The 16898-nt window shown below is 38.5% G+C and overlaps 1 protein-coding gene across 2 annotated transcripts in view; it reads right to left on the bottom strand.

Moving 5' to 3' along the window:
* Positions 1-16898, bottom strand: part of F13a1 (coagulation factor XIII A chain) — a 159130-nt gene that overhangs the window by 71407 nt on the left and 70825 nt on the right. For both annotated transcript variants that reach the window (XM_020185019.2, XM_020185020.2), the window contains one exon: positions 13813-13920. In XM_020185019.2, coding sequence (XP_020040608.1) covers positions 13813-13920 — 108 coding nt within the window. The remainder of the gene's footprint in view (positions 1-13812; positions 13921-16898) is intronic.

Here is a 16898-nt window from a genome sequence, read left to right as displayed (position 1 = left end):
GCAGACACAAGTTAAAAACATGAGGAAACTATTTGAATAAATAGTACATTCAGGAAGAAACATGGATGGCAATTAATTAACCATATATATAATTTCTATACATTATATATAGTTATTAAGTAACTATATATATATATATATATATAGCTATATATATATATATATATCTCCCTTCCAGTCTAACTGAAACTTTGTAGTTTGATCAATACCATCCCTTTCCCCATCCTTGTCTTTCCCTCCCATCTCAGCCTCTGGTAACCACTTTTCTAGTCTGTTTCGGTAAGATCAACTTTTTACATTCCACATAAAAGTAAAATCACACAGTATTTTGTATTTCTGTGCCTGGCTTATTTCACTTATAAGGTCCTCCGCCACACAATATATAAAAATAAACTCAAACAGTTAAAATGCTTAGACATAAGACAAAACTAAAACTACTAGAATAAAACATCATAGCGAGAAAGGTCTACAACATTTTTCTGGGCAACGATATCTTGAGTAAAACCCCAAAAGCACAGAAAAGAGAGCAAAAACAGACAAGTGAATTGCATTAAATTAAAAAATGCAATAGCACATAGCAAAGGAAATAATTAATAGAGTGAAGAGACAACACCCTTTACAAACCATAATGTGATAAGGGGCTAATTTTTTTAAAGAAATAATGTATAGAAAACAATTATATTAATAAGTAGGCAAAGGATTTGATCAGATATTTCTCAAAAGAAGACCTAGGAGTGGCAAACAAATAAATGAAAAAGCTTAACATGTCTAATCATCAGAGAAATGAAAATTAAAACCATGCTGAGATATAATCTCACACCTGTTAGAATGTCTGGAATCTGAAAGATGAATATTAAGTGTTGCTGAGGAGGTGGAGAAAATGTAACCCTTGCATACTGTTGGTGGGGGATGTAAATTAGTAGTCCTTTTGGAAAATAATTTGGTAGTTCCTCAATAATCATAAATAAACTTATGATATGATGCAATAATCCACTGTTGGGTATATATTTCAAAGGACTTGAGATCAGTACATCAATGAGACATATATACATTCAAGTACATTGCAGCACTATTGACAATAGTCAAGATATGGGAGCAGCCTAGTGTCCATTGATGGATGAAAACAAAAGAAAATGTGGCCTAGATACACAGGGGGGTATTATAAAGCCATAATAAAGAAATTTGGGGAGTTTAAAAAAATCTTAATGTTCAGATTTTTCTAGATGTCCTGAATTTGTTTTAGAGAGAGAATTTTTTTTAGGCAAAAGAAAGATTATCCATAAAAGATACTGTAAGCAGATATGTCAAGCTGCCAACTATATTTAAGTCTGTAATATGCACATATATGTAAAGTTATTGTTTTCTTCATATTTTTGAATATTTAAATTTTTCTAAATATTGACTTCAATGAAGAGAACAGCTACAATTCCCTTTGTCTGTGAAAGAAGGAACTAAGTAGGATAGGCAGTTGCTGACTCCAAAGTGTAGGTCCAGTGGGAGTGAGAAAATTGGTTTTGTTCACCTATAGGGAGGGGTGGAGGCAATGATCTGAAGGCTGGAAAGGAAGGCTCAGCCATTTAAGGAGATGGGCCTTCAGGGGCTGGGACAACGTGGGAAATACACAGGAAATGCAATGCTTCTTGGGTAGGAGGCCCTTCATGAGTGGGCTGGCTGTACACTGATTTTGAGGATGCAGAGCTGCCAGCAGTGTGGCCTGCCCTGATCTTGGGATGTAGCTTAGGAGTCATACTGGGTAGAACACCACCCTGCGGTAGGAATAGGCCCTGGGTTCCTGTGCAATTAGAAAAACAGGAAGACGCTGAACTTCTCTCTAATTTTGGTCATAGGGCTTGAGAAAATTTTAACTTGATTCTGACAAGTAAAGGAATTGGACATTTCTTGATTCTCTTATTTCCTATAACACAGATGTTTATATTTTGTATAGTTGCAATTTGTTTTCTGCTTTTTAAACAAGCAAAGGCATTTCTCTTCTCTTGTGGATGCATAATACGGTATGAATAAGTGACTTTTCTCTGTTGTAAATCTACTGTACCCTGTTAAATTTCATTGTTAAATTTACATTCTCATATAAGCTGGGATTTCTGTAACTCTTTTAGAAAACAGTTTTATACCTAATATTGTCTCCAGTAATTTCTCAAAGACTACTGGATATAAATTTTGGGTAACATGAACTAGCTTCAAAGGCATATAGTTAAATTTGGGAAGGAGAATTAGTCCCGTAAAAATCCTTTCCAGCTTCTGTGAATCACAGTTCCATCTTCTGTAACTGTGGGAGTGGAGGAGTGAATGGCCCCTGGGCCCCATGACCCTCTAAGGTTTTATAAGTGCATTTCAGTAGTTGCTGCATTGGGTGGGGGGTGAAGCAAGAGAAGAGTGGTTGCTGCATTGGGTGGCAGGGGTTGGGTGTAGCTGGGAGGTGTTGCAGCTGTCACCTCTCCTTAACAAGAGCTGTTTGACTTTTTCTCCCTTTATGCATTTGGTTCAATTGATATTTTAAAAACCAGTTCTAGAATATTCATAAACCCATTGGTCTGGGAAGGTAGAGGTCTGATTCTTGTGTTGCTCCTCTGCGTTTTACCAAGTTATGTGATAAGGATGGGAAGGGAGATGAGTTGAAGATAAAGTACTCCTAGCAGGTTATTCTAACAGAAGAGAAATAAGGTAGAAGGAATTTCTGTTTCTCTTGCTTGGCTTCTCAGCCTTGATCCTCTCTGGGCTTTCATGGCACTTGTAACAGCCAGAGTCACAAACCTGATCTAAATGAAAAGGAAGCCATCCCCATCTCCATCACTTTTCATAGTGAGGTGTTTAACAAGCTCTTTTCTGCTCTTGTGCTACTGGAAATGTTATTCTGTCTTCCTGGAATGCCTTCCATAAATTGTCCTTTATTTGGTGAATTCCATTAGTTGTTTAAGTCTCAGTGGGTTTCACTTTGGAACTTTTAACCTATTGCTTTGATGGCCTTCATCTATGCTCACTTGGTCCTCTGCTTAGCACTCTATACTTGTATATATCATACTATATTGTGTCACTGTTTGGATTGTCTTTCTTTCCATAACCAGATTGTGTGTTCCTGAAAGGAAGGAAGTCACCGTGCTGCTTTGACTTTGCATGCCTAAGGCTACCACAGAGTAGGCACTCAATAAATTCTGTTGAATGCATGCATGTGATATCATTTTAGTATTTCACTACTAGATTGAGACAATGGGCTAGCTGGAATGCCAACAGACATTTTGAAATTGACAAGTTTCTGAAATTTACATAGGATTTAGAATAACTAAAAATATTGAAAGGAAGAAAGAAGTGGAAAACTACTTGATTTGAATGTTTTCTATTGCAATACAGTAATCAATACTGTGTTATATTGATATAAAATAAACCAATAGAACAGAACAGAATTCAGAGGTAAAGCCACACTCACATCACCATTTGATTTTCAATAGTTACCAAAGCAATTCAATGAGGCAAATGAAAGTCTTCAACAAATGAAAGCCTTTCCAAAAGTCTTTTCAACAAATGATGTTAGAAAAAAATAGATAAATTGGGGAAAAGTAAACCCTCACTCCCACCTCACACTACACAGAAAAGCTCAAGATGGATCACAGATCAACATGTAAAATCTCAAATTATAAATTTTTGAAAAGACAACATAGGGCCTGTGAAAAGAATATATTTCCTAGAGAGGACCATTTTTGAAAAAGCAGTTTAAGGCTGGAGATGTAGCTCAGTGCTAGAGCATTTGCCTAGCATGCACAAGTCCTGGATTTGGTCCCTAGCACCACAAAAAACAAACAAATAAATGTAAAACAAATTTAAAAATTGGACTTCACAAAATTTTTAAATATTTGTTCTTAAAATATACCATTAAGAAAATGTAACTGCAAAGCCAGTTGTGGTGGTACATGTGTATAATCCCAACACTCAGGAGGCTCAGGAGAAGGGTGATGGGCTCAAGGTGAATCTCAAAAAAAAAAAAAAAAACCCAAACAAACAAAAAAACACAATAAAAAAGGAAATCTAACCATATGCCATAGTTTTGGGGAAAATGTCTTCTTTACATCTAACAAAGGATATGTATTCAGAATACGTGGAGCAAGTACAACTCAATAATAAGAAGAACACAATCAAACAGAAAATGGAGTTCTTCCTACACATGTATGAATATGGAACATTAAAACCTTTCCAAGTCATTTTAAGAAGGGGAATTGGGGAAGAGGGAGAATAATGGAGGGATTGAACCAAACCAGGGTACAATATATGTATATATGGAAATGTCACAACGAACCCCCGTGTATGATTATTATATACTAATAAAAACGTCTTTTAAAAAAGAAAATGGGTAAACACTTGAAAAGATAATACATAAAGAGATATGTGAATGGCTGATAATGTATGAGAAAGTGGCCACCATTATTACTCTCCAGAGAAAACAAAATTGAAATAACAGTTGGATACTACTATTCACCCACAAGATTGGTTAAAATTAAAAAGGCTGAAAACATCAGGAATGGATGACCTATAGAAATACTAGAACCCTCATAGCTCACTGGGAAGAAGGTAAAATGGCAAACCTATTCTGTAACACTGGCAGATCATTATAAAATTAAACATATACATATCCTATGGCACAGCCATGGCATCTTTAACTATTTACTTCAGACATATGAAAGCATGTACACAATAAGACTTATGCAAGAATGTTCATAGTAGCTTTACTTGTAATAGTTCTAAAGTAGAAACATCTCAAATATTTATCAATCAGTGAATGGATACACAAATTGTGATACACAATACAAAGAAATATTGCTCAATAAGAGTAAAGATAAAATTAAAAGCACATGTAACAACTGAGTAAAAGAAGTCAGCTCCTTACCTACGGCATGAATCCATCTATATGAAGTTTAAGAACAGACAAATCTAATCTACTATAAAAAAAAAATCAGTGGCTCACACATGTAATCCTAACTATTCAAGAGGCAGAGAGCAGGAGGATCATGGCAAATAGTTCATGAGACCATCTCCCACCACACACACAAAAAAGGCTGGTGGAGTGGCTCAAGTAGTAGAGTGCCTGCCAAGCAAGTGTGAGGTCCTGAGTTCAAACCCCAGTGTCTCTAAAAAAAAATTCAGAATTATTGCTGTCCGTGGAGGTGCAGACTGAGCAGAAGGAAAACAAAGGAAATTCCTGAGCTGATGGAAATGTCTACATTTTGATAAAGGTGCTGATTATCCCCATCAAAACTGATTGAATTGTACATTTGATATCCTTGCTGTTTATTGTATGTAAATTTGACCTCAATTAAGAAAACATGAACTAATCCTAATCTATATTGTGAAGTATCTAACTACTGTTATACAGTTACCCTTTGGTATATGTACATGAACCCACACTGACAGAGGTGGGTAATTTGGTTCATTTTTCATGATCATCATTACAACAAATAATTATTAACTTGTGTCTCTCAGTAACTTAGAATTTACATTTGACTACAACATTCTTTACTAATTGACAATCATGAGAGAAATAACCAAATGTGGACCAAGAAAGAAAGAAACTAAGAGTTTAAGCTCCTCCAGGGTTGTCTTGTTTTTCATTGTCATACTACGTCTGCATGGTGGAGGACTGGTTGGTATAGAACAGGTCTCCAAAGATATTTCAATGAAAGGAGTAGATGGGATGGAAGAGGGAAAAAATGGAACAAGAGGAGAAAAGAGAGAGAAGAAGGTCAAGGGAGAAGAGAGAAGGAAAGACAAGAAAGAAACCCAAAGAGCATAAAGGGCACATCCTAAAGGGCCCATTTGGCTTTGCTACTTTCTCCTCATCTATCCTGGGGACATTTGTCCCTAGAGACCAGAGCAACTCCAACTGCACAGCTTGGAGGGAGTGCTGATAAGTAAGCACCCCCGTGTTTCAGAAATAGCCTGTGTGATTACAAAATAGCTGCTGTGTTGAAAACTCATTCCAGGAAGCAATTCAGGGAAAGCAGACATTTAGATTGACTATGATTATCACATTCGAGAGATGGCTTGTAATAAATGTCTGTTTTTCTCCAGAAATATGGGAAGAACAAGCATAAGAAATGTAACCTTAATAATTGAGAAACCAAGCTGTTTGCCCACAAATGGAAACTTCATTACATTGCTGGCTTTTACCATAGGAGAAAAAAAATGATGCCTGCACAGCTCACTGTCCCTCATTCCCCTTATCTGGAAGAGAAGGACTGAGTCAGGCAGAGCATGTGGAAGGCATTATCTTTGTACCCAAGGAGCTCATGTGATATGGAGAGAGGACAGGAAGAGGACAAATCCAGGGGAAATACAGCATTGTGAGTGGAGCAGGGGGATTAGGCAATCAGAGATCCACCTCCAGAACTACCCATGACGTTGGAAAAAGCCATTCAGCTTTCTGATACCTCAGTCTCTCCATCTGCACATTGGTTATTTATGGAATTGATATGATTTCTCACAAGTGGCTATGAAGATATTTCCTGTTAGGTAAATTCTATTTTCCCACTGATTTCCATTAGAGTGGTCAATTGTTGACAATCTTTAATTTACAGAAATGAAAATCCCTGGTGACCTATGAAATTGTGTTTTGTTGGGAGTGCCTTAGAGAGTTGTCCTGACTCCCCCTTTATCATTGGCTTCCCTTGGTCATTCTAAGGAATGACAAGAAAGGCAGAAATGCCTTTCATTCTTAGGAATACTTCCACTCCAACTTTGAGGGCTTAAAAAGTCTTTTAAAATTGGTAACTATTTAGTATTTTACCATGTTGGACTGTCATAACATTTTTCAGCATGACTAGCCAGTAGATTCTCCAAAAGGTGCTACCATGAGTGCTACAATTGACTTGAGTTTTGTCACCATTGGAAAGGTTACACAAAGCATCAGAAGCTCTACCTTTTTCTACCATCCCCAAATGAGGAATCTCTTCCTGACCTTCATGTGCATGAATCATGGAGATAGACAATAAAAATCTAAAATAAAAGCTTATAGGTTTGGATACACAGGAACTCTGGACCCACCCCTCTTTGTGGAGCCTGTTATCTGGCAATGGTCACCAGCTTGGGAATTTTGGCTCTAGGCCTCTGCAATTCAGCAATGCAGGTGGGTTGTGCTCACACTCATAAAATATCAATGGAACCCTCACAGAGGTGGCACCAAATCATATGTTTGCACTGACTCTCTGCTAGTGGCAATTACCACTAACCACCACCATTAGAAGTTCTGATTGGCAATTACATAAGACACAGGAATGGGGAAACCAATTATTATTACCTAGTCATGATTTTAGACAGATGAAGATTTTCAAGAATGAGATTCAGATGGGAAAATGTTTAAAAGATCTTTTACGGTAAAAAAAAAAAAAAAAAGATGGGGGCAATGTCACTGAGTACCCATGTCCTCGGATTTCTCTGTAACAATTCACTCAAAGAAAGAGGTTCTGACTACTTTACAAACCAATGGGGAAGTTAGATATTGCTTCATACATTAAAAAATAAAACTGTTAGGGAACTACATGTGGTTGACTGTATTATCAGGGACTAGATTTTGCACATTTATTTCTGAATTTCAAGTTTATTTGGAATGACTCAGGTGTGGAATTTCTAACTCAAGCAAATTTTTTAATGTAATCGGAATAATTGTAATTAAGGTTTATTGTGTGAGGAATTTTGCTGAATGTGAAGCTTTCCACTCAAGACTGGTAAGTAAAAACTGGAAGAAAATTTAAAAGGAAATAAAACATGGTTTAGTAGTAAATCCCCTGTGGAATTACTTGGCAATGTATCAAGGTAGTGATGTCATGATTGTCTTTTTTCATGCATGAAAAGAAAAAAACTTACTAAATACTAGGGAGAAGAAGAAGGGGAGGAAAGGTAGACAAAATGAAAATAGTGAGTGCTTGAAGATCAGAAGCCAGGAAGTCCATTTTGTCTCAAAAGTCTACAGTAATTCATCTTGCACTGGCTTAAGAAGAATTCAGGACCTACTCCCAGTGTGGTCAGTTTGATTTCCTAGCTGTAGGTCAAGGTTTTTTAAATAACACTAAAGAGTACATAGAACATCGATTGATTAAAAAAGTTCAATCTTGAGTTAATTCCCAAACGGCACGGTGAGAACAGGGCATTAATAGGGATTAATGATGGCATCACAGTTCAATATCAGCAGAAGCGCAAGGTTAAAAATAACTATGCATACCTCAAGGCAAGCTGGGAAGTCCAGGCCAGCACTAGTGAAAAGCGCTGGAATTCTAAAATCTCCGCTATATTGACTTTTTCCCTTCCCTCCCACCTTCCAAATTTCCCATTAATACTACTTTTTCCCCTTATCATAACTGAATCAAAATACAGCATTATGGGATCAAGTAACTGTAAATGGTGGCACCTATGGGGAAAACTAGTTATGGCAACCTTATGTTTTCTGAATCACAAAACAAACAAGGGCTCAGAGGAGCAAATTATGGTACCCCTACTCTCTTTTCCTCCAGTGCTTTTGGTAACCTGTGATTTGTGTATAATTTCTGCCATGGAAGACATTCTTATGAGTAACAGCATGACTTATTTATTACTGCTATGAGCCCTTGTCAGCCATTCCCTCTGTTTTTGATCCAATATTCCAGCATTCATTAGGTCAGTGTTTAGTCCTAGGTAAACTTTGATCTAAATTTCAGTGATTTTGCTTTCCCACACAATCCTGTGCTTATTTCTATTAAGGAATTTGCAAAAATGGACAGAAAAATTTCTATTTACTTGTTTATCTTTTCTATTATTTTTTCTTTATTCATTTATTCATATTATCTTCTCTATTAGACTATAAGATCTGTGAAGACAGAAGCTATTTTGTTTCCAATTGTACCCAGTTCCTAGGTACTTGCTGAATACTTGTTGGGTGAATGAGTTAATATTGAGTGCTTACTACCATGAGTGTTATATCACCATCACCACCAAAACAACCATCTTTGCTATCACCAACATGATTACCAGCACCACTACCACCACCCCTACTTTCACCACAATCACCTCTCCATCATCATCACCACCACCACATAACACATCACACCCACCAAAATCACCACTACCTCCTTCATACCTCATTTGGTACCTAATTCTTTTGGGAACCTCTTTCCAAGGAGACAGTGCCTCTGGCTACTTAGCATCCTCTGACTTACCCTTTCTTCACTTATTCCCTTTTTCCAAAACTTACTTGCTCTTGGGGACATGTTCTTTTTTTAGGAGACATCTACTCACTGTGATACAATAATTGTGTTCCTAGCATTAATGTGTTGGTAACAGCCCTCCGAAGCAATATGGTCTAAGAGCAACGATGATATCTAGTTCCAGCTCAGCCACTAACGTGCTGGGTGACCTTGTGTGAATCACATCATTCCAAGAGCTGCTTCCTCACTGAGAAGACCCCTGAGAGCCTTCCAGATCCCATGCACTAGTTTGATGCAGGTCTTCTATTGACCAACAGGAGGGAACCTGCACCGAGGTGGGGCATTCAGGTTTCCTGGTGACTAAGCAGGTAGTGCCTTCAGTAACTGAGGTGCCACTGCAGCAGCTGCATCTCCCTGGGGATCCTGCTGCACCAGATCCAATCAGTCATGGGGCAGAAGCAGGCCCAGGCAGATAACTACTCAGCAGTAATGACAGGTTATTGTCACTGTCATCCTCTCTCCTCAGGGCTATAATGTTCTTTGTTCAACACATAATGGCACTTTTGTTTTGATAGTCTGGGAGCTCAAAGTCTATATCTGGTTGCTTCATAGCAATTGAGGGCTAGCAATGGAATGCTGTATTAATGCCATGTGAATGGAAAAAGTTTCAGATGGCATGGAGCATCCTTCTTAAAGATTCCTAGTGTATTTCCTGACAATTTTCTTAAAGGGGACTGTCACGTTAGAAATGAGGTGGAAAGAAAACAGCAATCAAGGGATGTAATTTAAGGGAGGAAGTGTAACTTCAGGCAAGTTTCTTTTTTCCTCTTTTTTTCTTTTCTCTCTTAAATGAATTTATAGTGTAGCATTGGTAAAATATGCCACTCAGTATTTAGAAGAGCCTAAATAAAAGTCCCTTTTAAGAGGTTAGATCATCCCAGGCCCAGTCCCCAGACAATAGGATTATAGGGTTGGGGACATTCTTTCTCTTGGGAAAGTCCCATAGTGTTAGGCTGGCCAGATTGCTATCAACCTTTTCTACTTTAAAAGCTAAATAACAGCAATCCAAAATAACAAGAGGAGATACTGAATGTATAAAAGAAAAAATAGAAGGAAGGAGAGCATTATAGTGAAAAATAAGAAGATAATTTTGCTAACAATGGGAATTACAAATATGGTTGAAGTACAAAGTTTCATTTTAAAGAGGAAAAAGGAGCCACATAGAACCTGAGCGAAGGTCCCATCTCCTGACTTGGGTCCAGGCCCCTCCCCTGTGATGTTGCCTCCACTTTCTCCTCAGCAGAGAATGAAAAGCAGCAGGTTTTGAAGAGAGCATTCCTCTATGAAGGCCAAGAAGAGAGTGCTATTTTCAGTCCACAGATTGGGGAAGCTGAGCTATGAAGAAATTTAGGGCTCTGGTCCTCTCTAAGGGTGATTTTACCCCCAAAGGACAGTTGGAAGTATGAAGATATTTTTGGATGTCACAACTGGTGTATATGTTTGGGAGAGGAGGTGAGAAGACAGAGATGCTGTTGAACATCTTCCATGCAGATGGTTTCAGTGTCTCCCCTCCCCTACACACAACAAACAGTTCTCCAAGGTCATATATACTGGATCATAAAGATTTTTATCTGGGGTGTGCACTTAAAAGCAAAGGTCATATTTTTGTCATTAGAAAGTTTGCACAATGTGGGTCATTATCTGTGTTCTTTTGGCATCACACACAGCCCATCTCTGGCAAACTCCTTGCCAGTCTTCAGTGCTAGACTTGGCCATGACCACAGAAAGCCAGTTTGTACTTGGGTCTCCAATTGTGTGCTCCTGTGTCATGTCCCACTTGGCTCCACTCCACTTTCTTCAGGTACCCAGGCATGGGTGGGCTACTTATTCCCACTCCCTTCAGCAGCAGATGTTCTCAGGAAAGTTCTGCCTGCCCTGCCTTTCACCTTAGCATGAACTGAAGTCAATGGGTTACGTCTTTGGGAAGATTTGTACATTTTGTGCATCTCTGTCCTAGTATGCACATTCTGTGAGAGGAATTTCCAGGTTGAGAGGCAACTGAGAGCAGGCCCTGCTCCTGAGGCTGAGTCCATCCCTGGAGAACATTTCGCCTATCTACCTGTGACTCTTGATGCTGGCTAAACTCTCCCAGCTCCAAACATGTTCTCTGGACACTCCAAATACATCTTTTCCCGTGTTTTTAAATTTGCTTATAAAGTGATTTATTCTACTTTTTAGAACACACATTTGGCATGTTACAATGTACATAAATGTGTTAAAAAGCTAATAAGTAATTGGTTTTTTATAATATTTATTATTTATTTTTTTCTTCTCTTTTTTATTATTCATATTTTTCCCATTTTTAAGGCAAAATTTTCATTAAAAAGTTTGAAGGTTTTTTTTTTCTTTGTTATTTGTTTAGCTGTACTCAGAAATTTCATGATATATTTCCAGGACTTTTAAACAGGAGAGAAACTGTCTGAGTAATTAGAAAACAGTTGTTACTTTTTTTCTAAGTGTTTTTGGATGTTCTATATTTTACTCATAAAAATCACTATAATTAAGTGGGTGTTGGGAAGATTCACAGAGCTATTCTATGGGTTAAAGGAGGTAATAGAGGTGAAAGGGTTTTGTAAACCATCAGTCTTTCTGTATATGTTAACAACACAGTGGTGGAACTTGAGATATTGCTCAAAATTGCCCAGGAAAAGACCCCTTCCCTTCAACAGCCAAGGTCACTTCCAAAAACCAAACCAAACCATTCCCCAGACAGATTCTCTCTGTCTAGTTCCAAATCTTGTAATTGGGATATACATTTTCAAGATGAGAACCTCATAGGCTTTTTATAATTAATAAAAATTCAAGGCAATTTGCATTAACATTTCGTGTTTAATTCAATACTTCACAGCTTCCACTTGGCCAGATGCCCCTAGAGTCAGCACTAAGATAGCTGCTCCCTCTTGCACTGGTTGAGCAATGATTTCTGGGTTTATAAAAATACTCACAATGTGTGAGTAAACTCAGGCTGAGGAGCAACCTTTTTAGAATGTTTATGAGGGAATTAATTTATACTTAATTACTCCTAGCTATTGCTTCCCTTTTCACCATAAACTTGTCCTGGTAATTTCCAAGAAGAAAGAAAAAAAGGAAATCTCTTTGAAGTAAGAAGTGTGATGAGTGACTGCCTGTCTAATAGTTGTCATAATAGGTTATTAAAAAGAGATTCCAAAGTCTTTAGAACCCAGTGACTAACAACGGAAATAAAACTGCCTTTCTTTATTTGGGTGCTGGGAAGTGAACCCTAAGCCTCATGAATATTAAGCACGTGCTCTACTACTGAGCTATTACCTCCAGCCCCAAACTGCCTTTAGCTGTTAGTTTCTACTTCCACTTGGTGAAACTGGAGTTTGAACTCAGGGCCTTGAGTCAGGCAGGTGCTCTACCACTGGAACCATGTCCCCAGCCATTTTTACTTTAGTTTGTTTTTTTGATAGGATTTGACACCTTTGCCTGGGTGAGAGTCAGACCAAGCTCCTCCTACCTCTACCTCTTGGTAGGTGGGATTACAGGTGTGTGCAACCATGCCTGGCTCTACCCTCACTTTTTAAGCTCTACTATCTCTTCAATTTACATTTAGCTTAATTCTTAATAAAATAAAAAACCTTAACAGCTCCAGAAATTACATGATGTATCATTCTCAGGCTAATATTTGTATGTTAACAATATTATGTTTAATGCAAAAGATAAATAAGACCTAACACAAAAGATGGAATTCTTCCTGGGAGAATATTTTAGAAAACTTAAGTTTTCTAAACTTTGTATGAAATACAGTCTAGTATAACATTTCTCTTTTCAGGAACAGTCTGCTCCTGAACAGGTGTGATATACTTTTCTTCACCAAGGGCCAACTATGTGCTGGGTGTATCAGTGTGGTAGGACTACACCAGATCCACTTCCTACCTTTGACCCTAACCTTCCCATTCACAGGCTTTCTGTCTCCTCTTTTCTGTGCCACTGTGGGATCTCTGCATGCTTGAAGATATCTTAGGCTCTCCTACAGAGAGTAGCATGACAGCTGGGACACGCCCAGATCTGGAGTTAGCAGACCTGTTTATAGCAGAGGCTGTTTTCTTCATTGTAAAAAAGTGGCATGAGTGATGCCTGCCCTACTTATCTCATGGGATTACTGAGAAGAATGAATACCCACTTCAAAAGTGACAAAGCCCTGTACTGCCATATCATTGCGAGGGGAGCTGGGATTTTATAGAAGCATTTATTCTTAACTCTTATCATAGCATAAACATGGAGAAAAACTGTCTTGCACATCTTCATGTTCCTTGATAGATTGATCCTTTGATTATAGTCATTGACATTTTTGTCATGGTCACTTCTTAGTCCCTAGGCAAGAAATTCTTAAGAATAACCATTCAATGGTATCATGCAAACATACCTCATTGAGATTAAGACTGTTTTATAGTACCAAGAACTATGCTGGGTGACATAAGCCAAAATCTTCCAAATAAAAGTTTATTAAGTGTAAGTACCGATTTCAACAGCTCTTCATGAACTGATAATCAATAGTGAGGCAAGTGGAGTGTGTGCTAGGTTTTAATCCTCAGTGGCTCTTGCTTACCATGGCAGATCCAACACGGCTGACCTTGATGGGATTCCCTCTGCCAGAAAGGTCCATTTTTGCTTTGTCCATTACGTACAAGCAAGCATCAAGGATGCCATCTTCAAACTACTCGGGAGGGAAAGACAAGAAGTACTTACTCTCTACTCTGTAAACAAAAATATGCCCTGCAGAAAAATAAAATGAAACCACAACCTAATATTTAGAAATGTGTATTTCTTACATAGTGACCAACCATAATTTTCAGTATGAACTATAAAAGGGGAAGAAAGGAGACATCCTTTTCCTCTTTCAGTGAAGTGAAGAACATAGAAGGAAGCCATAAAAGCAAACAGGACTACTAGAAAGCAGAAGTACTCTAGGATCATGAACTGACGAAGTTCTTTGAAGAACTGTACAAGTTGATTCAGAAGATCTGTCTGACATACAGACTCTAGTGCCTAAGGTGAAGGAATGAATGATTTACCAAAGCCACTTTAAAGTCTTGTGACCTCAGAAGTAACTTGAGTTCTTATGTATATGGCTCTCAGATGTGATACAGGAAGGTACTTCAGACCCAGTTACTTGTACACCCAATAGGAGGAGCCCTTGTGGTGAATGCCTTGTAAGAGTCCCCTCTTTTGAGACCAGGTGGATCCTAGGTTTAGAGAAGGTAGGTTGTATTATCTTGGGAAGAACCTGTAGCCACCTTGATTTCCTGAAAAAGAACTGCTGGCTACAGACAATATCATAATTACCTTTAAAAGGAATAAAGAGCAAATAGTAATAAAATGGCAAGATGGGGGAGATTTTATCCATACTGTACTCCATTGTTGGAGATATTTTTATATGCAGAAACCTTGCATATTGTCCACACAAGTACTGTGACACATATCCAAATGTGTGTACGTGTGTATTTGGTGGTATTAGGGTTTGAATTGGGGTTTAAATTTAGGGCCTTGTGTTTGCTAGACAAATGCTACTGCTTGAGCAATGCCTTCAGTCCTTTTTGCTTTTAGTTACCTTTATATAAGGTCTCACACTTTTTGCCTAGGGCTGTCCTCTGACAATCTTCCTACCTATACTTCTGTGTAGTGGGGATTATAGGTGTGAGCACAGCCCCTGGCCATGATATCACAATTTTAATGGCTAATTACCATGTAATTCTTTATTAAATCTAGTTATAATACCAACTCTGAGTGTGCCCCAACCTGGTGGGATAGGTGCAGAAATCTGTAATTCAAACATATAGATAACTAGTTTTCCAGATACATAGTAAGTCACTATTCAGGTTCTCATTAAGTAACGTATCTCAGCTGCTTGTGGAACATGATAGCAGCTAACCATAGAGGTAAAGGAATCAACATAGAATTCACTATTTATCTACATAACTGCAAATACCTGGCTTGGCTTGTTTTGTCAGAAGGACCTGAATCAATGGACTCTTTAAATGATGGTATATACAGGTCCTGGGCTCAAGACATCTACTGAAAGGCGTGCTGGCCAAGTGTAACCTGACTGTGCCTGGCACACCTTTCTAATTCTCTTTGCTACCTTCTTGTACAACTTTTGCCTCATTGGCTATCTGTAGAATGTCAAATTGGGGCCATAAGTAGAACCACATCTGATGTGTAGATGTGATATATTCCCCAAAGTTCCATATGCTAGAAAGTTGCCCTCCAGGGTGGAGATATTGACGTAGTGGAACTATCAAGAGGTAAGGCCTAATGAGAGATAACTAGATTGAAGGGGCACTTCCCTGGTAAGTGATTAGTGCTTGTTTTAGGGAGTGGGTTAGTTCTCCCAAGAGCAGCTTGTTATGAATCAAGGCCACCCTTTCTGCTTTGCCCTGTCAGCACATGGCCTGTTTCCTCACTATGTTGTAACACAGCCAAAAGGGCCCTTGCTAGAGGTTGAACAAATGGATCTGCCCAACGTGGGACTCTCAGATTCCAAAACCATAACCTATATAAATCCCTTTCATTTATAAAGTATTCAACCCCACATATTCTTTATAGCAATAGAATACAGACCAAGATAGCAGCTAAAGACTAGGAAATGGGAACCCAAGGTAAGGCTGTCAGGTAATAAGTATTAGTCAAAGGTAATGGGTCACTGAGGAAGAAGAGGGCATATAACAAGGAGACCCAGAAAAAATCTAAAAACAAGACTGGGTGCAGTGGTTCAAACCTGCGATCCTAGCTACTTAGGAGGTGAAGATCAGTAAGATCGGGGCTTGTGGCCAGCCTGGACTAAAGATTTATGAGACCTCCATCTCAACCAACGACTGGAAAAGGTGGCATGCATCTGTCACCACAGCTACAGTGAGAAGCACAAATAGGAGGATCATAGTCCAGGCCAGCCCTGACATAAAGTGAGACCCTATCTTGAAAATAACCAAAGCAAAAAGGACTGGGGGTTGGATCAAGGGGCAGAACACCTGCCTAGCAAACACAAAGCCTTGAGTTCAAACACTAGTACCTTAACCCAAAGAAAAAAACAGAATCTGAAAACAGGGCAAGTGAAAATAGCACATAAACACAGGTGAGCAAGACTGGGCACAGCAGGTTTTCTCGGGAGTCAGAGTGATGAAACCGACCACAATGCTGGGCAGGGCGATAAGAACTTGTGATGATGTGGGTGCTGGTGGTCCAGCTGGAGCCATGGGTGAGGGACCCAGGGAGACCTTGTATGGGAGTCAAAACAAGGCATCATGTGACTTGGTGTGGCCAGATTCTGTGAACTTTCTCCCATGGACACCCAACTTCAGTTCTCTCTGAAAAATGGCATTCATTTCCTCTATGTTGCTAGTGAAAAATCATTTTTAAATCACAGGATGTACATTTGTTTGTGGCAAAATTTCATTCATTTGCACCGTTATTGAAATAGTTTAAATGACCATCTTAAAGAAATATAATTTGGAGCTGTGTATCTAGACAGTAACTTGAGGTGGCAACTGAGGAAATGGTCTCTATACAAAACTCCACTGGGATTTTCTTTGACCAGATGGTAACACTCTCTTTTAAGTAGTCGTACCCTAGACAGCACTCTTCTTCTTTTACATTTTTTATTATTGTATTTTGTTGTTCTGGGGGTACATTATGACA

Source organism: Castor canadensis, chromosome 8 (genome assembly GCF_047511655.1).
Source record: "Castor canadensis chromosome 8, mCasCan1.hap1v2, whole genome shotgun sequence".
In the NCBI taxonomy this organism is placed as follows: Eukaryota; Metazoa; Chordata; class Mammalia; order Rodentia; family Castoridae; genus Castor; species Castor canadensis.
Note: the sequence above shows the minus strand (reverse complement) of the source record. Positions and strands in the feature narration are given on the sequence as shown.